A 25,822-nucleotide genomic window follows, 5' to 3' on the forward strand; every position below is an offset into this window, starting at 1 on the left:
GAGAATGCCGGGAGCTACTTAAGGTGATTTGAACATTTAAGCAGGTGGCATTTGACCTGAGAGTCAGGCTGGCTGTGGGAGGAGCAAAGATTAGAAAAGAATGTTCCAGATAGAGGGAGGGAGCAGCTACAAAGGACTTGGCTGAGAATGAGCAGCTTAGGTATCTGCAGATCGGAACGGGGAAGCCCAGGGAGAGATCTGGGGCCTTGGTGGGGTGCAGCTGAAGGGGATGGTCAGAGATGGGCAGCCCTGAGCCTGGCAAAAGGCTGGAGAACATAGACGCCTTCGAAGCAAGGGTCCTGTGATGAAAATTTCATTTAGAGTGTATGGTTGGCAATGGTAGTCGAGTGGGCTGTCTGAGGGAGGGTTCCGGATGAACTCAAGTGGTCGGATTTGATGGCAAGCTCTGATAGCAAGCCATCATGCTGGCCCATAAAGTGTAGGAATGGGGGGGCCCCCCCCCCCACACTTTCCTCGATGGCAACTCCCCCTGCCTTGGACAACCATCTCACCCCTCCCTCCACACTGGTTCTCTCGAATATATGCCCAACAGTAAGAACCAAGTTGGGACTGAACAGAAATGGTGCTTTAGCAGGATGGTCCAGTGGTTAGAGCACAGCCTGCTCCTCTGGACAACCTAGGTTACGTTCCCAGCGCCCACATGGTGACTCACAACCATCCCCAACTCCACTTCCAAGGGATCCAGTCCCCTATTACAATATCCACTGGCACCAGACATGCATGTGGTACCTAGTCAGACAGACAGACAGACAGGCAAATATACACATTTTTTTAAAGCCTGAAAAAGAGAAAAGAATTGTCTCTTCGGAAAGCTGAAAGTGTTTGAGTGACTTGTTAGAAGTGGTGGGTACCTTTTGGGAAACCTTTGGGATCCTGAAGTGGGAGGGGGGGTGTCTGGTGAATCGTCCCCGTCAGAGACCACTGAATGGTGGTCACAGGAGATGCCCCTGGCAAGGGAGGGGACACTTAAAGAAAGTTCTGTACTCCTGAGACCTGACTTCGCCTACCTGGGTTCTTTTAAAGTATGTTTTAATTAACATGACTTTTGATCTGCTCCAAAGCTATCAGGTTTTATATGCTTTTGTTATATTGGGGATGAAACTGAGGGAGTGTGCCACCTCTGAGCCACATTCCCCAGCACAGCCCAAAGCAAAGGTTTCCACCCTCCCCCACCCCCACACTTTGGTTTGGGGGCTTTTTTGTTTGTTTTTTGTTTTTTCTTAAGATTTCAGTATGTAGACCAGACTGGCCTTGAACTCTGAGAGCTGCATATCTCTGTCTCCAGGTTCTGCTGGGATGAAAGGTGTGCACCACCATGCCCTCCCCTCTTTTCGCCAGAACTTAGATCGTTTTGGTTTGGTTTGGTTTGGTTTTTGTTTTTTGGTTTTTGGTTTTTTTCAAGACAGGGTTTCTCTGTGTAGCCCTGGCTGTCCTGGAACTCACTCTGTAGACCAGCCTGGCCTCAAACTCAGAAATCCACCTGCCTCTGCCTCCCAAGTGCTGGGATTAAAGGTGTGCGCCACCACCGCCCGACAGATCATTATTTTTGTGTGTGCATGTCCCCGAGTGTATGTGCAAAACCCGTGTCGAGGGCAAAGCTCAACCTGTGGGACTTGGTTCTCTCCTTTGGATCCTGGAGATGCACTCAGATGGTCGGATGTAACTGCAAGCAATTTACTGGCTAAGCCATCTGGCTGGCCCAGGAAGCAAAGATTCTTGGTGTGTATGGGAGGGCCACCTCCTTTGAGGGAGGGTGGCAGACCTCCAAATTCACTCAGCAGTTTTCGGCATGTCAGAGGACTTTCTTAGGAACTGTGTGAACTTCATTCAGAACTCTGGCTTTTAAACTCCAGAATCAGAGAGAAAAGGAACAGAGATGTGGGGGGATTCCTGGCTCTACTTCCCCCCCCCCCCCCCCGCTAGCCTTTCTAGCTCGATGGCAGACCCCGTGTCTCAGCTGATGGCGAAGGAATTTGTCTTGATTCAGCTAGGCTTTGGTGACCTTGACTCTTTTTGATCTGTGCCATTGGGGACCTCATTGTGAAAGAAACCTCTAGGAGGCTGGGCCCTGCCAGCTAGTCCACCCCACCCCAACTCTCGCGGAAGGCCTAGGAGAGGCACGTGTCCAGCAGCCACGCCCACCTCCCAGCGGGACCCGCCCCCAGCAGCCGGGCGCGTGGAGACAGGAGCTCGAGGGGACCCGACCCAGACTGGGCATCGCGGGGTGCAGCATGCGGACCATGTGGCCGCCGCTGGCCGCCGCTCTGGCCGCTCTGGGGGTGAGGCGGGCGTGGCGCGCGGGGAGGGCCAACCATCCGTGGGCTGATCTCGGGTGGCCGGGGCGGGGCGCCGGGGCCCGGCTTCCCCATTTGGGCAATGGAGACGCTGAGGGAGTCCGTGCTGCATTTGGCATTGCAGATGTCAACCTACAAGCGGGCCACGCTGGACGAAGAGGATCTGGTGGACTCACTCTCCGAGGGCGATGTGTACCCCAATGGCTTACAGGTAGGAACTTCCGTCTTCCCGCATCAGTCCGTAGGGGAAGGAGATGGGTCGTGCACCCAGCAGCTCTGTGTCCCGGAGGACCCCTTCCTGTGTAGCTGTGTTCTGAGGCTGGCTTCCATCCCACTTTGAGCCCCATCCATCCGGAGATCTGGGCCACAACTCAGAGGCAGAGTTGAAGCCCTGAACTCTCCTGCCCTGAACTTTTCACGGAACAGCCTAGGACGGTGGTAGTGATGATGGGGAGGACTCTCCGAGGTTATAGGGACCCAGCCCCCAGCACCAACAGTCTAAAAGCTATCCCAGCGTCAGCTTGGCGGGCCCGGTCGCCCTTAAGTCCTAACTATGAAACATTACCCCTTTATTTCTCTCTCTTCTTTCTGACTACCTCAGTTAACAGGGGGGTGGGGTAGGGGTGGCCTTCTGTCTTCTCTCTGTGTCCTTTGCCAGCTTACTCCGGAAGCCTAGTTCCTTCCCTTTAGGGTCTGCCCCTGTGGGAATGAATCTCCAGAGACTTGACGTGACATCAAGTCTCTGGCTTGACGGGGGTGTAGGTGAGGTAGGTGGGGTGTGCCCAGACTTTCTCCTCTCCTCTGCCTGGAGCAGAGCTTTCTGGCCAAGCCAGAACTTGGGTAAGGTTTCGACATGGGTGGGTAAGCCGGGTTTTGAATAGGGACACCCAGGGCAGTTGTGTGACCCAGCTCCTGAGAAGCCATCCAGGAGAGAGCCAGGACCAAGAGGATTTCTGCTGTCTCTGCCAAAGGTGGGCCAGAGAGGAAAGAGTCTTGGGTACTTTGTGAAGGACACCTACTCAAAACTTATCTCAAGGCTGTGCACAGGAGTGAAGCCTCAGTGTGCCAGGCCCAGCGCCTGTCAGGCACAGGTGTGGGATGATGGAATTCTAATCTCGGGCTCCTCTGGTTAGTGATGTAAGAGCCTGGGATTCAGTGCCTTCTCCCAAGTGCCCCGAGTCACTCTCTGGGATTTGCTCACTCCCTGCAACATCCCCCAGAGCACAGATCTCCTCCCCTCTCCTCCCTCCCCCGCCTCTGAAGAATCTCCTTTCAGGCCTTTTCTGCAAGGTAGGGTAAGGGAAATGGAGTGACCAGTGCCACTGTTTTGTGATCCATGAGGAAAGGACTGGTAGCCACGTGGTAGCTATACCACAGGGGCCAAAGCTGAGACACAGGAAGGGGATGAAGGATCCTTGTGTGGGGTGAACCTCATTCAGTCTTGGTGTCCCCACAGCAAGCTTCCTGTCTAGGTGTATTTTCTGATTTCCATGAAGAAAATGCAAGAAGGTTGATGAGAATTTGGGGGCATTTCTGTAGGTGCCCTGCAGGTCTTGCCTCCATGACTTCCCCAGAGTAAACACAAGCTAGCTAGTGCTTGCTCTGCTAAAAGCTAAGAGCCACCATCTCCTGTATTCCCCTCCCCTCCCTCCCATCCCCCCACTCCCCATTATAGCCCAGGCTCCCTCCCAGGTCCAGGCCTTCCTACTTTAGCCTCCCGGTGCCAAGATTACAGGTATGTACACCAGATCTGTCTATATTATGAAGTAGAGTTCTCTCATAGTTTAATGCTTAAGTTTTTTGGGTCTTTATCCAGTATAAATGTTTTACATGTTCATTTACCAATTAAGAAAGGACAAGTGTAAAAAAGGGGGGGGGGGGTTAAAGAATTGGGACTACAACTAGCACACTCTAGGCCCTGGATATAGTTCTCTGACAACACACACATACACACACACACATACACACACATACACACACATATATGCACATACACACATGTACACACATATACACATGTATACACATACATACACACGCACACACTTACAAAGAGGCTTTAAAAAGAAACTAATTCCACTTAGAAATAATAACTTCTAGTATTTTATATTTGAGTGTGTGCATATACATATATGTATGTGTATATAAATACATATCTATGTGTGTATATATATTTTGGGGGGATGTGTCTAACTCGGGCCCCTTCCCTAGCATGAGCTCTCCCAGCTTCTCCCTTGTATACACACACACACATATACACACACATACACACATATACACACACGTATACACACACACACACATATGCACACACTTTTCATTTTTTTGAGACAAGACTCTCAACTCTATAAGTCAGGCCAGCCTTTGCCTTGAAATCCCCCCACTTTTGTCCCAGTCACACCACCACACCTGGCCTGTATGTTTGTATTTTGTCACATTTTTGTTTTATTGTTGTTGTTGTTTTGTTTGAGGCAGGGTCTCATGTAGCTTAGGCAAGCCGTGAACTTACTGTGTGCCCAGGATGGTCTTGAACTTCTGATCCCTCTTCTGCCTCCCACCCTCAGGTTCCTGGCATGCGTACTCTGTGGTCTGCAGTGCTGAGGACTAAACCCAGGGCTCACTGTTTGCTGAGCTCCGTGCCCCAGCCCTCTAAGCACACAGTTAAAGCTGTCCAGCCCTGTCCGTATGTCAGGAGCTTTTGAGACCCCAAGCACGTCACTCACATAGCCTTCTTAACAAGATGTATTATTGTTGTTGGCCCACCTCTCAGGCCGCTGCTAAGATTCAGATGAACCAATAATAATTTGAAAAAAAGGGGGGGGGGTCCGTCTGATGCTCTGAAAATGGACTTACCTGTTACAGACTCTTACTGTGCCTAACACCTCAGTGATGCCCCAGGTATAATAGTATTTTCCCTCCAAAGCTCTGCTTTATAGATACCAGCTGCCTGGTATCCTCCCTTCCTCCCTGCCCTTCTCTCTGTATACACAGAGAGACAGACACACACACACAGAAAGACACATGGACACACATACCCAGACAGATATGCACAGACACAGTGGATAGAAGAAACACACACCAACTGCAGGAGCTTGAGAGAAATACTGAAGATTACGCCTGCAGCCAGCCTGGAAGCCTGGCCCAGCTGTCTACTAAATACATCCGGTTACTTCAGGGGGGGGGAAATTAAGCAGCAGGAAAAACTGAGTACAAAAATCTGAGACCCTCACCTTCCCACCCTCTGCATAGCACTTTCTTTGGAGAGTGGTTTGAAGGACGAACCTTCCTAAGACTTTTAAACAGCTTCCCCTTGTGGGTGAGAGCGTCAGCTCTGTACATCAGTTGTGGTGTATCTGAAACGGTCACTCACACCTGGGGACTTCACTCCAGCTTCCTAGTATTTAGAGTCGGGAGACAGGCGGGGGGCTGCCTCTGCACACCTCAGGAACTGGCTGATCGCCTGTCCTCCATGCTGGAGAGATGGCTATTCCTTTGGGAAGCCAGACATTTCCTGAGACTATGATCCCTCTTAAAGGTTGTCACGGTCCCCTCAAGGTCAGGCATGGAGGAACAGGTGGCAGGTAGGACTCGGACATTTGGGACAGCATCATCTACTCAGGGCTCACCTCAGTAGTCTCAGCCAGAAGTCTACCTCATGGAAACTTTGCTGGAAGGAACTTGCCCAAAATGGCACCCCCATGGAGGCAGGGGCCCCCTGCGAGGCTGAGCTGTCACGCTCTGCCTGCTCTGAAAAGCTGAGCCTGAGGCAGAGAGTCATCGTGATGGCTGGGCCTCTGGGCTGTAAGGGGTGGGATCTCCGCCAGAGCTTTGGCGGACAACCCCTGTTTGCTACCCCATGAAGCCAGGCTGCTGGGGGCCCTTAGACTCTGAAAGCTTGCCTAGCCTGCTTTCCACCCCTAAGCTGCTGGCTCTTCTCCTGGGCTCTGGGGCAGGCACCCCTCCTCACCTGCAGAACTTGTTTTTGGTGTAAGCCTAGGTGAGCCAGGCACTCACTTCTGTAACCGAATATTTATCCCTTCTTATAATGGACTTTGTTTCGGTGCTCTGCAAACCCTGGGAACGCCAAGGCTAGACACCTCTGCTTTTCCCCTCCTACTCTGTCTCTCCCTTTCTGCTGTTGTCTCTAGTTCCATCCCTCTTCCTGTTCCTCATCCCTCCCCTCTGAGGGCATCCTTGTCTTACCCCCTACCTCCCATCCCTTTACCCCTCCTCTCTTTCTGACTCTACCTCACAATGTCAAATAGCCCTAAGCCTGCCAGCGGACTGAGAGTCCAAAGTGACTTTAACTCTGTCTTTGAGGTATCAACTCTGTACCTTGGCCAACAGCCACTTCCTAATCACCTCTCAAGATGGATTAGGCTACTTGCCGCTAAGCCTCCTACTGCCCTCCAAGCGGCCACAGCCTGGTCTCCTATGGCTGACATGCTCTCATTTCTAAAAGAAAGCATGATAACACACATTTTCTCGTCACCTCATTTCATGGGATCCTCCCCAGGGCCCAGGTATTGGGGGGCAGGCTCAGGGAAAAGGGACAGAATGGTACCCTGATAGCACCTAGACCCATCCACAGTACTGGGATTTGCCCAGCTTCCTCTGGTCCCAGCCCAAAGGATGCCTGAGGTAATACCTGCCCCCAGGAGCTGCTCCTAATTCCCTCTGCCCTCAGAGGCAAGGTCTGTCCAGAAGTGCTCGGCCCAACAATGAAAGTCAAACGGGGAACACAGCAAAGGGTAATGATACTATTTTCAAATCTCATTTTCAGTTCTTACTGGGAACTGAGACTTTTTAATTCCATTCTGACTTAATTCTAAATTAATCCACAGTGGAAGCCATCTGTTTAGATTCAACACTTAGTTTGACATGGAACAGTGATGTCCCAGCCTGGCTGTTTTCTCTCTGGGGGCAGCGGAGCCTCACAGACATGACCTGTGCAATCTGGAGAGATGCTTGCCTCATTGTGCTCTGTCACTTCTGTCCCACAAGCTCCCACTAGCTGTGCCTCCTCTGGAGCTCACACAAGAACCCAGTCTTGGGAGCTTCCCTTGCCAATCAACGAAATAGAACAAATGGTTGCCTAGCGGAAAAAAAAAAAAAAAAGTCAGCTGTCAAACATGTATAAGTTGCTAGTCATTTGTTTCCTTCCGGATTCCTTTTGTCTGCTGTCTCTTTCTTCTCCTTTACCTCCTTGATGTCTTTGCACCTGGCTGTCTCCCTGTCCCCCTCACCACAGCACTTCAGTGTCCCAATGAAGTGGCATTTCCCTGCTTTTCCCAAAGCTGAACAGTCTGTCCCAGCTGCTCTCTAGAGCTCCCTCAGGCAAAGGAAGCCTCTTAAACCAGGGTCTCCATGGCTCTGCTAACTGAGCTGTACCGGTCGGCCAGAGAGGCCACAGGTGGAAGAGAAAGACTGGGACAAGTCCTGGAGAGGACAGCCATGTGAAGGGACACTGATGTCAATGTCCCCAGCAAGGCTGCATCTGGCTGAAGGCCTTTGGGGCCTCTCTGTATGCCAAAATCTGAGGTAAACTTGAGTAAAATAATTGATGGCCAAATGGTGTGTCTATGGGAACACATGTTCCAGGCTGTCTCTGAACAGGTGAGAGTCCCTTGGTTAGAAACCTACTTCTTCCTGTTTAAGAAAGCTGAGGGGATTTCCTCAGGCATACCCCACCACCATCTGGCTATCACCGTGGGGTGCACACCTCCTGGGCAGTCACAGAATGTCTCCAGTTCTCAGCATCCTTTTCTCAGTTTTAGATCCTTCTCGTGTTCCACTTTCCCTTTTCACACCCAGGACATACGCCAGGATGGCCCTTCTGCAGGGTAACCCATCTCAGATCTCATGGGCCAGTTGTAAGATGCCTTCTGGGCTCTGACCTGCTCTGGGGGCACCCTCTGCACATCTGTGTGGGGATTTGGCGAGACAGAATTGGGCATCCCTAGGTCCCTTGGAATGCTGGGAACCTCTCAAGGACTCCTTTCCTTCCTCTTCTTGCTCCTTCGTCCTCATCCACTGGAAGGGCAGTGACGGCTCTTCCAGTCCTTTGGACGAATTTCCTGTTCTTTCTCAGAGCTATGCCTGGTACCCATTCCCTCTTTTGTTTGTCTACACCCAACCCAGACATCACCCGCTCCAGGAAGCCTTTCCTGTCCGCCCATCTGTTCATTATCTGCCTTCTCTCCTGGCTGTAAGCAGTTGAAAGCCAAGGAATCCATTTTCTCCCCCTTGAGTTGGTACCCAGATGTTTGTACAGGGTGACATCACTGAACAGCCCCCCCTTCTGGAGGCTCTTCCTGTCCTGTGCCCCTCCTGCCTTTTGCAGGGAGTACCTCTTGGAACAGAATGGGCTTCCCACAACCCCACCTCCGTGCTGGCTTTGGGTGTGAAAGGCATGAGCCGAGGGTCCTGGGTACAAGCCTGTCCCCTCTGGTCCCCTGCCCCCAAGGACCTGCCACACCCTCCGTTTCCCCTCATTGTGCTTTCTTTCCTGTTTAGCCAGACTACAGGGGCCTGGTACATTTTCCCCTCTTAGAGGACCTGCGTGAACGGAGCTGTTATTTCTCCTCTTGTCTTCCCTGACCATCTCCTAAGACCCATGTCTCACCCACTGGTGGGCTCTAGAATCTACTTCCTATCTCAGTCCTACCCACTCAGCTATGAGGAGAGTGACCAGGGAACCTCGGTTCGTCGTTTGTTAAAAGAGAGGCAGAGAGGCAGTCCTGACAGGATTAGAACGACCAAATGGACTGAGTTGTCCCCACTTGCAGAGAGCAGGCAGGAGCTGTGATCCTATCTTGCTTGTCTCTGGCTCTGTAGATCCTGGGGCTCAGAGGAGGGCCCAGCTGGCCGCCCTCTGAGGGCCTTCAAGTCCAAACATCCTGTTCTTTTTTTTTTTTTTAAGCTCCTTACTGGAGAAATAGAGAAGCTGTAGGAAGCTGTAGGTTTGGGGGTTTGTTTTGTTTTGTTTTGTTTCTTCTTCTACTGGTATCAAATGACACAGAAAACACAACCCCGCCTGAGCTGAGCTGCCAGCTCTGATGAGAGAAAATTGAAGCTACTGGCCAGGGAGGTGGTTCCTTTCCTGGATTAGAGCAAATTCTGTGGGAACTGGACCACCCCTGAGACAGATGGGTAGCCTGATGCCTCCCCAGGGTCTGGGCCTGCAGCGGAGCTCCTCCTTCTTGGGGAAGAGGAGCCCTGGTTTCATGGTATCGCTGCCCCTGTTGGCTTCTTCTGTGCAGGTGAACTTCCGCAGCCCCCGGAGCGGCCAGAGGTGCTGGGCAGCTCGGACCTCGGTGGAGAAGCGTCTGGTGGTGCTGGTGGCGCTGCTGGCAGCGGGGCTGGTGGCCTGCCTGGCAGCCCTGGGCATCCAGTACCGGACAAGTAGGTGTATCTGTGATTTGGGATAAGCTTAACTGTGATTATTTGTCCTCTGTCTCTCTGTGCAAGAGGCAGGGGTCCTTGTTCAAGCAAGGATTGGCCTCCAAAGCCAAAGAGAGAGATGCCTCAGGGGCCCAGGGTCCAGACAGATGGGATGGTAGAATGAGTGATGTAAAAATGTTTTGAAATCAGGAGGACAAATTTGGGTGCAATGGCTCAAGCCTATAACCTCAATATTCTGGTAGGCTGAGGCAGGAGGATGAGGATTTCAAGGCTAGCCTGGACTACTTGGTGAGAGCAAAGCCTTTCCTAGGCTATGTTAGACTGTCTCAGCAGCTTAATCGTTAGAGAAACCACTTAATTTCCAGAACTGACTTTTTTTTTTTTACTCTGAATGTGGGGGAAAGTGCCCAGTTGAGGGGTAACTCTAATGACCTATATATCTGGTGGCTCCAAGTTCCTCTTCAGTTAACTTTGGCTCTGTTACTGCGAAGGCATGGCCACCTGCCTTCCCTAATCTCAGGAGTACAGCAGTGATGGCTTCCCTTTACTGGGCACTTCCCGTGGACCTCTCCTCACACACGCAACTTATTTCCTCCTCCCTGGAGCCCTGTGACGTGTGCTGAGGCCCTGTGACGTGTGCTGGGGCCCTGTGACGTGTGCCAGAGCCTCTGAGACCGACTCACCCCAAGCTGCAAACCAGGGGGATTGAGTGCAGAGGTTGCATTTGTTCACAGGTTTCCAAGTGTTAGAAGAATCCAGAGCAGTGGCCCCAGCTTTTTGTTACAGGTTCACTTCCAGGGCATATCAGTACCCTGGAAGGACTGCCCTTCATGCCCTGGAGCCTTTGTGTGTTTCTGTTGCATGCATGGCTCTCCTCCACACCGGACGGTCACATAATGGCTCCGTCTGACCTGTTGTGATGGGTCTTCTGGCCCTGTTGTCATGGTGGGTCCCTCTAACCTTCCTTCATTTATTGGCCCCTCTGACTCTGTTCTGATGGGTTCCTCTGACCCCACTATCATGCTGGGGTCACAAGAAGAATGGATTTTGGAAGAATAGATCCAAGTTCAAATCAAGTCCAGGGTCTCCTGGTCTCCTGCCCACAACTGGCTACTTTCTTATCAATCAGAGAAACCTAAGGAGGTGGTCCCACCCACCAGCTGGCAGTCACCCCGGCACAATGGCTGTATTGAGCCTTCTCCACTGTGAAGTTGGTTGAGGGCAGCCATCCTGAAATGGGATGGGGGACATTTTAGGTCCCTAAATAGAGGGCTGGGACTTCATTCATATGCCCTTCCTGTATGGGACACTTAGTCATTTATTCATTCATTTATTCAAACAATTCATGATTGCTTTTTCCTATGTGACTGGCTTAAGTATCTACAAGGTGCTTAAGAAATAATTGCTTGATTATTTAAATAACTAACTAAGGGTTTATAGAGACGCTTTTCCATGTGTGCCTGGCTCAGCGGTGCTGGATTCATTCTTTACTGATTACATACTTATTTCTGGGCCTTTAACCCTGTGTCCAGCATTGTGCCTGAATGCCATGGGTGTGTAGAAGCTGAGTAAATGGCTAGGTAATCAAAGGTGTATAAAGAACAGTGGAGTTGGAAACAGCCTTTCTCTACCAAGCCTGTGTGTCTGTGTGTGCACGTGAGTGTGTGCATGCATGAGTGTGTGTGTGTGAGACTGTGGAGGTGTATATATGATTGTGTGTACCTGTCCACTTCATCAACAAAGCATAACAAAGCATTCTCTTCCTACAGCTATCCCCATCCTGAGTCAGCTTCAGTTAGAGCATCCTGCTAGGCAGGGTAGGCCCAGAACTGTCTGCCCAACTCTTGGCCCTGGGTTCAGAGCAGGCTGCTCTGGGACTCCCCTTAAGAACCCTAACACGCTTCTCCAGGACGCAAGGGTGTTCCCAAAGGACAGCTCCTAAATAAAACGCGTGGTGGGGCTGACAGGATGGCTCAGTGGATAAAGGTACTTGCCACCAAGCCTGACAACGTGAGTTTGATCCCCAGATCTCAAACAGCAGTTGTTACTGCCAAGTGGGACTCAAAGGGGCAGATTCCAGTGTCTGCCTCTGGCCCATTCCTCTCCCTGCCTCCAAGTCCAGACCTGGGAGCACAATGGCCTTCTTGCCCTAGGATGGAGCTGGGCTAAGGATCAGGTGACCCATGTACCACCTGAGAAAGCAGCCGCCGCCTGGGTCTTGGCAGAAGCTTATTATGCGTCAGCAGGCCCTAACATTGGCCGCATCTGAGTAAACACCAGGCCAGGCAAAGCAGCTCCTCAGACAGTTCTGGAAGACCCACCTCTAAGCAGTGTCTGGGCCCTGGAGGCCTTTCTGACCTACCTCCCTGCTTGGGCCTCCTTTCCAGAGGCTTGCAGCTGCTCTCCAGACAGCAGCAAAAGTAACACGGAGTTCTTCCGGGAAGGTTTATTTGTTTGTTTGTTTGTTTTGTTTGTTTTTAACACTTTTTTAAAAATCTATTTGTTTTATTTATCTGTATGAGCATTTTGCCCGCGCGTTTGTGAACCTCATACATGCTTGGTATCTGCAGAGGTCAGAAGAAGATACTGGAATTTAGGATCTAGAGTTGCAGATGGTTGTGAGCCACCATGTGGATGCTGGGGATTGAACCCAGATCCTATGGAAGAGCAGTGCTCTTAACCACTGAGCCGACTTTCTAGCTGGAAGTTTTTGTTTTGGTGAATGTACACTCATGTGCATGTGAACAGGCCGGAGGGTAGCCCTTGGATGTCATCATCCTCAGCAATGTGGTTCACCTCCACCGCCATTATGATGGTGTGTCTCACTGGCCTGGAACTCAACTATGATGCTCGGCCAGCTCACTAGCAAGTCCAGGGGTCCTCCTGTCTCCACCTCCCCATCCCTGGGATTACAAGTGTATGCCTGGCATTTGTATATGGGTTCTGGGGTTACTGACTTAACCCCTTTCCCTATCCCTGTTCTGCGAAGTATTTTAAAGCATCTTAAGGGTCAGATGGATGGATAAATGGATAAGGTGCTTGCTGTTAAGCCTGATGACCTGAGTTCTAGCCCCGGAACCTGCAGGGTAGAAAGGAACAAAGGAAGAGAGCACTGACTCCAGTAGATTGTGTGGCACACAATCACACAGTCACATAATACACACACACACACACACTACACACACACACTACATGTTTTTAAAGAATTAAGTGTCTTCGACGACACTGAGGCAAATACTATTGGATGAGTAAATACTGCCTTCTTGACTGATCATGTGTGTCCCAGAGCAGAGGGGTGTGTGCCACCTACCTCTCTAGCAGGTGACCAGGTCTAAGACACTTTCACTCAGTCATTCCGTTGGACATTTACGCATTCCGCTAACATCCACTGAACAGCAATGGATGCCAGGCACAGTTCTGGAGAAAGGACGTGTGAAAACAAGTGCATCCTCTAGTAGGAAACTAGACAGGGAGAAGCTGTGACAGCACATGATAGGACTGCAGATGCCCAAGACAGGAAGGAATATGAGAGGGCCTGAGAACGTTTCCAAGGAGCAGGGAACTTAGACGAGGGGACCACAAACTCTCAGTTGGTCAGATGGGGACCCTCAAACCACTCACTCGTCAATCACGTAGACTTTGAGTTCCTGATGGGTCAGGGATATTTGGTTTAATTTGGTGTGGTTGGGTTGGGGTTTTTGTTTTTTTATTTTGTTTTGTTTTGTTTTGTTTTGGGGGGTTGGTGTTTTGTTGGGGTTTTTTTCAGTAGAGTTTCAAGACAGGGTCTCTCTGTGTGGCCTTGGCTGTCCTGGAAGTCACTCTGCAGATCACAGAACTCACATAGATCCCCCTGCCTCTACCTCCCTAGCACTGCTGGGATTAAAGGTATGCACCACTACCTCCTGTTGTTTTCAAACCCAGGTCCCCTTACTGTCTGTCTTGTGGGTGTTTCCAGCCAAGATTTTGTCAGACTTGACTTCCTGCAGCTTACTGAGTAAAAACAATAGGCATTATTTCCCCTCTCCTCTCCAAATATGGAGTTCTATCATAACTGTGAATGGCCTTTTCAAACACACGAACATTCTCTCTCCCCTCATAAGGTTCTGGCCTTCCCGGTGGCCAGAAACCAGGATGTGTGACTCTGATGAAGGAGATCTGATGAAGTGTTCCTGTAAGTGGCACCGTCAGCCCTGCCACAGAAAGGCTCTCTGTGGGCTGTGACTCAGTGGGAGGGCACTTGCCTGCCATGTGCAAGGGCCTGGCTCCCTTCCAAGTGGCACTTGGAAAAGATTCTTTTCTATTCAGATGCCAATAGCACAATGACTTTGTTTCGGGGGTTTTTGTTTCTGTTTTGAGATAGGGTCTCATGTACCTTCCTGTAACTCTTTATAGCTGAGGGTGATTCTGAACTTCTGATCTTCCTGCCTCTGCCTCCTAAGTGAGCATTTCAACCCTGTGCCCCCGTGCTCTGACTTATGTGGTACTAGGGACTGAATCCAGGGCTCTACTAACTGAGCTATAGTCTCCACCCTCATTGTGTATGTCTGTGCATATGTGTGCACATGTGTGTATGCATGCATGCATGTGACATGCGTGTGGCCTATGCACATTGTAAAATTCTCTCTCTCATGCACATACACACACACATAGACAGACAGACAGACAGACAGACAGGCCCTGGAAAACATTCAGTGTTGCTTTTATTGAAAAGATAAATGTGCGGACAGGAAAATGAATTGTCGACATCAGGATCGGGAGTCGTTATGGAGGAAAGGTCACTGAGAGAAAATCAGTTTAGTTTTGAACTCTCTGAAACCACAGAGGAGAGTTTATGCAGCTAACAGAAGTTCTGTGTCCCGAGAGACTCTAAATCTACTGAGCATGTGCCCATGAGGGATCTAGTAGCCACCCAACTAAGTCAGGGCCAGGTGAGGCATTGGCCCCTGGGCACTGCACTGCTCACCTCTCACTGGCCTCATGTCCTTGACCCTCAGGAACACCTCCGGTATGTCTGACCGAGGCCTGTGTCTCAGTGACCAGCTCCATTCTAAACTCCATGGACCCCACGGTAGACCCCTGCCAGGACTTCTTCAGCTACGCCTGTGGTGGCTGGATCAAGGCCAACCCCGTGCCCGACGGCCACTCACGCTGGGGGACCTTCAGCAACCTCTGGGAACACAACCAAGCCATCATCAAGCATCTGCTGGGTAAGTGACAAACGGGTTGGAGAGGGTGGCGTCCCCTACTGTGAGACCCCAAGTGAACTGGTTAACTCTGAGCTTTAGTCTCTGCATTTGCGAGATCAGTAGCACCCACAGTTCGCAGCACCGAAGAGCGTGTGTGAGGCGGTTGTCACTGAGAGCGTACACAGAGCTTCAAGCCTTGGCTCTCAGGGCACAGGTCACTTAGCTCCTGGCTGGCACCGACTGAGTGTGTGGTATTGTGAGTAAAACAAATTGAGGTCAGACACTCCAGCTCAGACTGTACGTGTTGATCAGTGGTGGTGTCACGGAGGGCAGGGTAAGTTATAGCTCAGTTGGTAGACGGCTTGCCTGGCGTGCACAAGACCACAGCTTCAGTCCCCAGCTCGAGTAAAACCAGGTATCAGCACAATCCCAGGACCGGGAGGTAGAGGCAGGAGGATTGAAAGTTCAATTTAAAGTTAACCTAGGGTTCATGAGATCCTGTCTCAAAAAAAGAAAGGGGGGAGGGGAGAGAGAGAGAGAGAGAGAGAGAGAGAGAGAGAGAGAGAGAGAGAGAGAGAGAGGGAGAGAGAGAGATCTGTTACTCCATAGGACCTGGGCTGCGGCTGATCAGCCGTGAAAAAGACTATTCAGTGTCCTTTTGACCATGGAATTCACACTTAGACTCCCAAGTCTGTCCTGCTTGCTGCTGTATTCCTGGGTAATATCTAAGATCCTGCCCACCCAATGTCTCCTCTCCCAGAAGGAGTCCCAGCATGTACTAGCGCCCACATACTGACCTGTGATTTTGCCTTCCTCTGATCCCATCCTGCATCCTTACCAGTGATGTGTGAAACCCTTCCCAGCTTCCTCTCCCGCTGCCCTCAGCTCTCTCTCCCGCTGCCCTCTGCCCTCCTGGGGCTCCCAGACCTGGGCAAGGGCCAGAGAGTGAAAAACCTATCAATCCATTGGTTGCTGATGCCACTTAGATTCATGAATACTCAACTCTGTCTTGGCAGCTGGTTGGATTTTTCAAGACAAGGTCTCTCTCCCTGTGTAGTCCAGCCTGCCCTTCCTTGAACTTGAAGCAGTTCTGCCTCTGTCCCCAAGTGCTGGGATTACAGGTGTGAGGCCCCACATCCAGCTTGTCAGGTTTTTAAAAGTCTGTCATCGTACTGAGGAGTAAGTGACGCAGAAGCAGCTGCTTACAAGAGGGCAGTTCCCCTCTACTCGATGAAGTCGTCTCAGGAGATAGGAAGTGGTTCTGTTTTACCAGCTGCTCTTTAGGTAGCCAGGTCCTTCAGTTGCAAGTGGGTTAAGGACACCTTGTCTTTCTTTTCCAACCCAGCCTCAGACCATGGCTGTTGCTAGGCTACTTACCCACCCTTTCCCCCAGAGTCCCCTGCAGCTCCTCAGCAGGACCCCTCAGCCCATCTGAGGCAAGTTGAGTCTGCTTGCCTTAGTTTCCCCACTAAGCTGTCAGGTTCACAGGGAGTGACTTCCAGTCCTGAGCTGTGACTTTCTATCTACCCTGTCTCTCTGTGTCAAGGTGATGGTGGGATCTGCTCTGTGCAGTAAAAACCAATCAAGACTTTGACATGGGTAACCGGCAGGGCCTGTTGGCACCAGGGCCACACTGCAGAGTTCTAAAGCCAAATAGGGCCCCTACAGACCACCTTGGCTGCTTGTCCAGGGATCTATTGTACACCAAGTTCCCAACTCTGTTAAACCCGACTCTCAGTGCCGTCTGGCATAGAAGATCACTGTGAGCGTAGACTTGCATGCAGTGGTTTGGGGGCTGAACATGGGGCCTGGCCCCAGTTCAGAGAAACACAGTACCCAGAGAATGTGAATTCTGCGTGGTGCTCTCCCTCACAAGCTGCATGCTGGCAGAGGGGCCTCCCAGGCCCTTGGATCCTCCTATCATAACATGGAATCTCACAGGTAAGGATGCAGGGAGACTTCAGAGGGAGGCAAAGACATAGACTATCTTACGTCTCAGTGTAATGGGGCCAGTTATCAGGGAAGGTGGTACTGCTGTATCTAATATGCTGAGATTTTTATTTGATTCTCACAATGCATCCATGGAGGTACAGGCTTGTTATGGATGGCACTCAGAGACCCAGGAAATGGCGGAGCTGGAGTTCAGACCTAGAGCCATGGCGTCTCAAAGCGTGTATTCTCTCATTCCTGGCTCTCTCTTAATTACACCCACTCAGAGGTCCCAGGAGGTTTTGATGGGGAGTGAGGCCTGAGGCTTGCTTCCCTAATGGCTGCTTGGTAGAGCTCTGCAGACCAGGCTAGCCCTGGGCCCCAAATAAATTGAGGTCACCTTCATCAGAACCCCCTACTTCCCCCCACACACACACACACACGGCATGTCCTGGGGTCACCTTTCCAGCCTCCGTCCTGGGAACTAATCTAGAAACAGCTCTTCAGGTATATCTTAGATACCTGGGAAGCAGCCGATGCAGGTGAGTGAACGACTTAAAGAACGTTCCAGAGCTTAAGGCCCAGCGGTTTCAGCTTCTTTAAGGCATAGGTCTAGGCAGCAGGCCTCAGGAGGAGCTAACAGCTGGCAGGCACTGGAACACAGGGGTGCTCAGCACCTCCAAGGTGGCCTGGGTGGGTTCTCGGGAGGTAGAGAGATAAAGAGGGGCACTTGGAGTGTTGGTGAGGATTTTTGCTGGTCCAGCAGCACAGCCGTTAACACGAACATGCAGTGTAGCCTTGAACAAGCCATACCCTTCCTTCCTCTCCTCCCTCTCTTCCTCTTTCCTTCTTTCTCTCCTTCCTTTCTTTCCTTCTTTTCCTCCTTTCTCAGGGTCTCTAGCCCAAGCTTGCCTTGAACTCCTTATGAAGCTAAAGATAACTTCCATCTCCTCCACCCTCCTGTCTTTGCTTCCTGAGCACTGGCATTACTAGGCCCGGCTTATTCGGTGCTGAGGATGGAACCCCCAGGCGAGCATCACTACCATGTGAGCCCCGTCCATCTCCAGCCCAAGGCTCACATTCCTGTGATGCTTGAATTCACCTGGGACCTCCTAGAGGGTGGGCTGACCTGGGCCAGGTGCCACCATGGCATGTCCTTGTAGCTTGTTAGCTGGAAAAGGGTGAGCTCACCTGTAAGGAACATAGACTGCCTTTCCCTCAGGCTGACTGCAGGGCCTCCCAGGACTGGGGAGAAAGGAATGTGACCTCACACCAGCAGGAAGTAGCCAGCTTCCCAGCACCCCTTAGATTTGGCTTGCTTTGGGCTTTCTGGCTGTGCTTAGCTCATACTATTTTACCAACAACACAGCCTACCCCACAAGCCCTTCCAGACCCGTATCTCCCTCCCTGTCTTGCGTGTCATGCATGCATGTGCTTGCCCATGTACATTCATGTGGGGGTCAGAGGTCAATATTGTGTTTCTCAGTTGCTGTTCTAACTTACGTTTTTGAAGCACAGTCTCTCGCTGAATCTAGAGCTCACTGTCAGCACTAGCCTGGCTGAGCACTGACACGTGGAATCAGCCTGTCTCTGTCCCCTAGCATTGGGATTTCAGGTGTATGCTGCCACACCCTGCCTCTGACGTTCCAAACTAAGAGCCTCAAGTTTCTGTGACACTGAACCATCTCCTCAGACCCTTCTATACTTTTTCTTTTGTTTGTTTGTTTTTTGAGATAGGGATTCTCTGTGTAGAAACCATACTGTCCTGGACTCCTCCCCGACTGTCCTGGAAACGCTATCTGTAGACCAGGCTGGCCTCGAACTCAGAGATCTACCTGCCTCTGCCCTACAAGTGCTAGGATTAAGGGTGCACATCACCACTACCTGGCTCTTTCTAGACTAAGCCTCTTTCCTGGCGGGCACATCTCGCGCCCGGGTCGCGCGGGGGCGGCCCGGGCCAAGGCCATGCGCCCACGCGCAAATGTCAGGGCGGCGGTCCCGAGCACCGCGGCTCAGCGAGAGCGGGCGAGACGCGGGCTCCGAGAAACCGCGGCTACAACGGTGCAGGGCTCGGGCGGGCGAGAGACGGCCGGACGCTGCACGCCAGACGAGACGCTGGGGCTCGGAGTCGCTCTGGGAACCTCGGCTCTCAGAAGAAAGTGTCCCGCGACTCGCTAGCTCTCTCCCACTCCCGCCCCGAGCGTGCGTTTTGACTTACACAATGAGTCCAGGATTTCACAAGACATATGGAGATTTCAGACGGCGGGTTTGGGTGGTGGAGCTTTCCCGAAACATGTCGGAAGGTGTTTGCTTATATATTGGAAGCGGGTGGGGCTTCAGGTTACCTAGCAAGGGCTTTATGTTAGGTCTCCGGGTTTTGGGGGCGTGGCCGAACACCCAGGATTCTACGGTCCCACACTTTCCCTGTTATGTCTTCTACCAAGAAGCCTCCTGGGGCCTGAGCCACACTACCGTTTGTGTACCCTTCAGACTTACAGCATCTTATGAGAATATAAAGCTGGACATGGTGGGGAATTCCTATAATTGCAGCAGTCCAGGGGCAGGATGGGAAGATCAGGGGTTCAAAGCCATCCTTTGCTGTACATTAAGTCCAAGGTCAGCCTGGGCTATATGAGAGCCAGTCTCAACAGCAAAACAAGGATAGATACTGACAATCTATAACTCAAGCTTATTGTGACCATCACAGATTCCATGAAGAACAGTTAGCTATCAGGGCTGGGGAGACAGGTCAGGGGAAGAGTGCTGTCCTGGCATGCACAAGCCCCCGGGTTCATCCTCAGAACCAGAGCTGGGGTTGGGGGTGGTACACAGGGCTTTTGTACAGGGGGGAGTGAGGGAGGGGCCAATAACTATCTCCCTTCCTTTCTTGTGTTCCTCATACCAGTCTCTGAGAACATGGAACATTCCAATGTCGTGAGATGAGCTTCTGTTGGTGACTGGCATGAATTGTACCATCCTCTGTCTTCTTATTTCCGTTTTGATTATGGTTTTCCAATATTCACCGTCTCCGTTTCCCCTTGCTGCTCTGTTTGCCTTGGAAACACTTCCCCCAGGCATAATGTCCACAGCAGTGAATGGTTTTGGTGGATTTGATGATTCAGGCAGGGAGGTGGGGCCAGGACCTCTTAGGGGGTGGGAGTGGGTGGGCTGTCTTCTGGTTTTAAAGTTGTCCTGAAAGACTGGAACGCCTGCCCAGGCCTCAGCCACTTTTATGTGACCTTGGACTAGTTACCAAGTCGCTCGCCTGTAAATTGGGTGTGATCCAAGTGAGAGCCACTTGTGGGGAAATGTTTCGACAAGTTGCACACATGCACACATGGCCACGCCCACGTGCCGAGAGCCAGTCCGCTTTCTCAGGGAGCCTTGAGAATGCCTGGATTCAAATTCCAGCAGGCTCATCCTTCCATTTGCCTTTGTGAGCAGGCTCCTTCCCTCTCCTGGGCTCCCTTCCCTTCTCTTCGGCCGGTAACACCACCTCCATCTTTCTGTATTGTCTGATGATGAGATACAGGCCTGACCCCTGGCCTGCACTCAGCACCAGGAAGTGGCAATGGTGTTATCCCAAAGAGCTGGGCGCCTCCTATATCAGCCCCTACCCTCCCCCCCCCCCTTTTTGGATGGAGCTCTTGAGGCCTGGAGCAGTCTGTGGTTTATCTAAAACAAACACTGGCCTTGGCTGATGGAGACTCCAGGCCCCGCATGCTTCTGCCCCGACAATGCCGTGGCAGCCAGGGAGCCTGAGGAGTTCCCAGACACCCGGTTCCCCGTAGCCCACCTCAGCAGCCTCTGCTTGCCTGGCTGCCTGGGCGTTTGCTTCCTAACACTAGCAGCAATGTGAGAAAGAGATCCAAGAAAAACTCCCAGAGGAAAAAGAGGGCCGATTAAATGGTGTGCTGTCTTTCCTCACTGGGACTTGGGGGAAGTGACTGCACAAGTTTCTGGAACATGGGGTCCCTGGAAGGAAGTAGCTAGGCAATTGGAACCTCTGTTGTCTGGTCCCTTGCTGCCAAATGATTTCCACACCATTGGAGACCAAGAGGTCTCCTTTCCCCCTAGAATCTGTTCTGGGCTTTTACATCCCAGTCAGTAGCAGCGGCTGCAGAAGAAGCCAAGCCCAGAGCTCAGCTTTCCTTCCTTCACTTTCCAAGTGCCTTTCACCCCTTCTCTGCCACCGTCTGCCACTGTCTGGACCTCTCATGCAGCTGTGTTCTGTGTTCTCCCAAAGGTGTGTGTGTGGGTGTGCGTGTGCATTTCACAGGTGTGTGCGTGTGCATTTGGAGGCCAGAGGGCAAAGTCAGCTGTTTTCCTCCATTGCGCCCTCTCGTTTTTGAAACAGATCTCTCACAGAACCTGGAGTTCATTGGTTCAGCTAGGTTGGCTGCCTGGTGAATGTCACGGATTCACCTCCTCCGTGCCCCCACCTCTGCCCTCCGATATTGTGGTTACAAACTTGTGCAGCTGTGCCCGGCTCTTAGAGGGTGCTGGGGATCTGAACTCAGGGCCTTCTGCTTGCCTGGCAGGCACTTGACCTACTGAGCCAACTCCCCAGCTCTGAGCAGCTCAGTCAGTCAGTCCAGGTCCCTCTGGAGCACTTGCAAGGTAATAGCTGCTCCTGCATGAGGAGGGGGCAGGAGGGTGGAGTGCCTCAGGCTATCCCGGAGCTTCAAGCCCCAACCGTGGCAACCCCAGCACACGTCAAGAGAAGCCTAGCAGAGATATGAATGCCCGTTGCCACATGGCACCCATGTATCCTGTCTCTCTTCCTCTCCTTATAGATCTCAGTCTGGCACTGGCCTTGGGGGCCCCTGAAAATTGTTACAGGACACACCCAGATGCCAAGTTCTTAGCGCAAAGGAGATTTATTTATTACCCAGGAGGGGCAAGCAGGGGGGCTGCCTCTGGATTGAACAAAAGCAGACAGCAACAACAGCAGATGTTTGGGGTTTTTTGTTTGTATTTTTCTTTCTTTGGACTGGGTTTTTGAAGAGAAAGGGGGAAGTCTGTGCCAGGATAAGTTGGTAGGTCCTGATTGGACAGGTTAGCCAGGGTAGCCAAACAATAAGTTTTGATTGTTGGACCTTAGTGTTTAGTCTCAGAAAGGAGTCGGTGGCCAAATAAGGGAATAGACCTTGGGGGCTTGCTTTAGGAATGTAATCTAATGGTTTAGCGAGGGGGGAGGAAGGGAGTGGCCAAGCAGTGCTGGTGTCATGTTTGCCACACTTAGGCCTACCAGAGCCCTTCCTTCATCACTCCCCCTCCCAGACACGGTGTTCTGCTTTATTCTACATGAATAGCTCTGCTGAGGGCCTACTGTGTGCCTGCTCCCAGGGACACAAAGATAGCTAATATACAGAACGTGAGGCAGACAGGACACTGTGTGTGTGGCACAGCCCCTGCTCAGTCAAGATTCTCATTGCTCCCCCCCACACACACTCAGCCCGAAGCTAAAGCAAGGGCTTCTTCTTGTCATCCTCATGGGCTAACCTGGAGCTTCTCTTCCCATTCTATCCCAGTGAGTACCGAGATGCTCTTGTCACTGCTTGGTGGCTGTCCCCCCCAACTGCCTCTACATCCCTCACACCCAGCCCAGCAGCTGCCAACCCTGGGAGCTGAGTGACTAGCTGTGGAAGAGCCGTGAGCGTGGCCCCAGGAACTGAGCTTGGTCAGGGAGGCCTCACAGCACGGGTGAGGGGGCAGCTGTTCCTGAAGCAAGTGTTCTCTCTCCCTCCAGATGTCAGGACGAGGGAGTCAATCAGTGGCCTCCAGCTGGAACTCAGAACACACTGTGACCAGCACAGCCAGGCTGTCCTGGGGAGCCTGTCTCTAGGTCTCTTATCTCCGTGACCTTGGGGCTCTAGGGAAAGCAGATGCCAGGCTCATTCTTGAGCACAGAGTTTTGCCTCTGACGCTGGCCATGGCCTCTCAGGGTCATGACCAGAGCCAGGTGTGGATGGTGAAAGCTTCTGGAGCCTGGCCAACAGTACCTGGTGATTCTGCCTTCCCTTCTAAGAGTTGAGCTGTTAGGAAACATTGCCATGGAGATGAAGCCCTGGGTGTGGGACATTCCCCCCTTCTTATCCCTGCTTTGCATCTCCAGCCCTAGGGTCAGGCTCCTCTGTTTCCACTCTCCCTCCACTCATTCCCTTGGGGCCTGCGTGGCTCACAGGTGTCTTCCCAGGGTCTCCAGGAGGAGTGTGTGTCCGTGTGTGTGTGTGTGTGTGTGTGTGTGTGTGTGTGTGTGTGTGTTCTCCCTTCACACCATGCCACCACCCCCTGGCTATACCTACCTCTTTTGTAGGCTGTTTCTGTGCCAAGTCTGGTGAGGATGGAAAATGGGACTCTCTGGAGGTGACTGCTGCAGCAGCTCATTCAGACTTCCCAGGAACCATCCCCCTAATCTCAGCACTTGGGAGGCAGAGGCAGCCAGATCTCTGATACAGAGAGAGTTCCAGGACAGCCTGGGCCTCTCAGAGAAACCCTGTCTTGAAAAACCACACACACACACACACACCGCACACACACAGAGACAAGAGACTTCCCAGGAAAACAACTCATGCTCTTGGCCTGTGACAAAGGGCTCTCTGTCTTCCAAAGATTTGTCGGTTTATATTCTTTTCCTTGGTCCTCTACTGTCCTTCCCTCTCCCCCATCCTGTCTGAGAGCCAGCTCACAGGACTCATCCCCTGGAGCTGGGGCTGTGCCTTAACTGGTAGACCACTTAGCACTGCCTAGCATATACAAGGCCCTGGGCATGACACCAGAAGTGTATAAATGGAGCATGCTGGCACCTCGGGGATCCCATTACTGAAGCCAGAGCCATCACGTTCTCTGATCCTGCAGGCTTTTCTGGGCATATCCTGTCCCTCTATATCATGACCTTTTTGACTCAGGAATTAGGTCCCATGTCTGTAAAACTTCATGTTCAACCCAGTGTCCGGCCTCTAGGCCATGCCCAGTGGACTGCAGCCCTGGAATGAAGCCTCTAAGAAGGCCTAGGAGCTGAACCAGACTCTCACAAGGTCCTGTGCAGAAGCCCCGTGGAGCAGCGGGGGCCTTGCCTTTGGTATCCCAACTCTTACACAGTACATGGCACAGAGTGAGCCTCTGATGTCTGCCCAGTGAATGGCGGCACAGACTCCCACCAGAGAGTTGTTCACGGAGGAGGACGGCCTGGGGAGATCAAGGTCAGAAACTAATGTAAAAGGAGGAAAAATGGCCGAAGCGTTACAGAGTCTACCCTGTACACACACACACACACACACACACTGGGTGCATCAGGAACCTTCCAGGTCACACATGTGCAGGCATGTGGCCTTGAGCAGGTGGCATGGAGCACAGGTGCTGGGGAGGAGGAGGGAGAGGAGGAAGAGGAGGAAGAGATAGTCTCCTGGGTGCCTGGGAAGCTCTAACCCCCACCCCAGTGTGATGAGATACTCCCCTAGCCTGGAACACCAGAGTGGGAAAAGGAAAACAACGCTGGAGCCCTTTGTAAGTCTGGCAAACACCTCTAGCCCTCTCAGGAGGAATCAGGGAGTCAGTTGCTAAAGAATGCAGTCTTTCAAGCCTGGTGCCTGCCTTTCTCCCAGGCAAGGTCATCGGGGAACTGAAAACCTAGGCAAGGTTCCCACCTTCCCTGCAGGGGCTTGAGCCCATGTACTGGCTGGTGGGGAAGCCAGCCGACCTGCTGGGTGGGTACATGTCTAGGTTTCTATTGCTGTGATGACACCATGACCAAAAGCAAGCTGGGGCGGAAAGGGTTTATTCAGCTTTGTATTTGAAGGAACTCAGGGCAGGAATCTGGAGGCAGGAGCTGATGCAGAGGCAGTGGAGGGGTGCTGCTTACTGGCTTTTTCTTCATGGCTTGCTCAGCCTGCTTTCTTATAGAACCCAGGACCACCAGCCTAGGAATGACACCACCCACAGTGGACTGGGCCCTTCTCCATCAATCCCTGATTAAGAAAATGCCCTACAGGCTAGTTTACAGCCTGATTTTATGGAGGCATTTTCTTCATTGAGATTCCCTCCTCGAAGGTGACTTTAGCTTGTGTCAGGTTGACATAAAACTATGCAGCACAGCACACATTGCCACCCCAGAGACATCTGCGAGGTCATCTTGCAGAGAGACAAAACCCAGGACACAGAAGCGCTTGAGTACAGCCCTAGGACAAGGCTTCTCCTCCCTGGACAGTAATTTGCTGTGGTCCTTCTGTACAGCTGGGAGTGCCAAGGATCCAGGGAGAATTCACCCCGTTGGGACACAACTCTGTTATTTCTTGACATTCTAGAAAATGCCACGGCCAGCGTGAGTGAGGCGGAGAAAAAGGCCCAAGTGTACTACGGTGCGTGCATGAATGAAACTAGGATCGAGGAGCTTCGGGCCAAGCCCCTGATGGAGCTGATTGAGAAGGTGGGTGTTCAGCCAGTCTCGCTCTGATGAGTTTCCTACCAGCCCCTCCAGCCTCCTCCCCACCTCACACCCCCAGCCACCACGCCCAGCCGGGACTCAGAGCCCGTCTGTCTGTCTGCTGCGGTTGTCGGGGTTGCCTGAACATGTGTATGCATGGCTCTGTGTGGGTGGGTCTGTCTGTGTGGATGGTATAAGGGTGTGTGTCTGCATCTGCTGGGGCAAAGCGTGTGTGTGTGTGTGTGTGTGTGTGTGTGTGTTTGTGTGTGTGTTGAGAAGACAGGGTCACTGTCTTAGTTAGGGTTTATTGCTGTGAACAGACACCATGACCAAGGCAACTCTTACAAAGGACAACATTTAATTGGAGCTGGCTTACAGGTTCAGAGGTTCAGTCCATTATCATCAAGGTGGGAGCATGGCAGCATCCAGGCAGGCATGGTGCAGGAGGAGCTTCGACTTCTACATCTTCATCTGAAGATGAAGATGACCCCGGGAAAATGTCTTTCATCCTCTCTTACACAGGTCCCATGGACCAGCTTGTGCCCAGCTAGGGGGCAGTGTGT

General features: G+C 51.9%; 1 protein-coding gene across 3 annotated transcripts in view; it reads left to right on the plus strand.

The window, feature by feature from the left end:
• Ece1 (endothelin converting enzyme 1) overlaps positions 1-25,822 on the plus strand; it is a 103,277-nt gene that overhangs the window by 47,359 nt on the left and 30,096 nt on the right. For 2 of the 3 annotated variants that reach the window (XM_028759969.1, XM_028759970.1), the window contains exons 2-5: positions 2,440-2,526; positions 9,578-9,719; positions 14,714-14,926; positions 25,141-25,262. In XM_028759969.1, coding sequence (XP_028615802.1) covers positions 2,440-2,526; positions 9,578-9,719; positions 14,714-14,926; positions 25,141-25,262 — 564 coding nt within the window. Of the gene's footprint in view, positions 1-2,237; positions 2,301-2,439; positions 2,527-9,577; positions 9,720-14,713; positions 14,927-25,140; positions 25,263-25,822 lie in introns of those variants that run through there. The other variant, XM_028759968.1, reaches the window with a different exon arrangement.

Source organism: Grammomys surdaster, unplaced genomic scaffold, assembly GCF_004785775.1.
Source record: "Grammomys surdaster isolate TR1022 unplaced genomic scaffold, NIH_TR_1.0 126313, whole genome shotgun sequence".
Lineage (NCBI taxonomy): Eukaryota > Metazoa > Chordata > Mammalia > Rodentia > Muridae > Grammomys > Grammomys surdaster.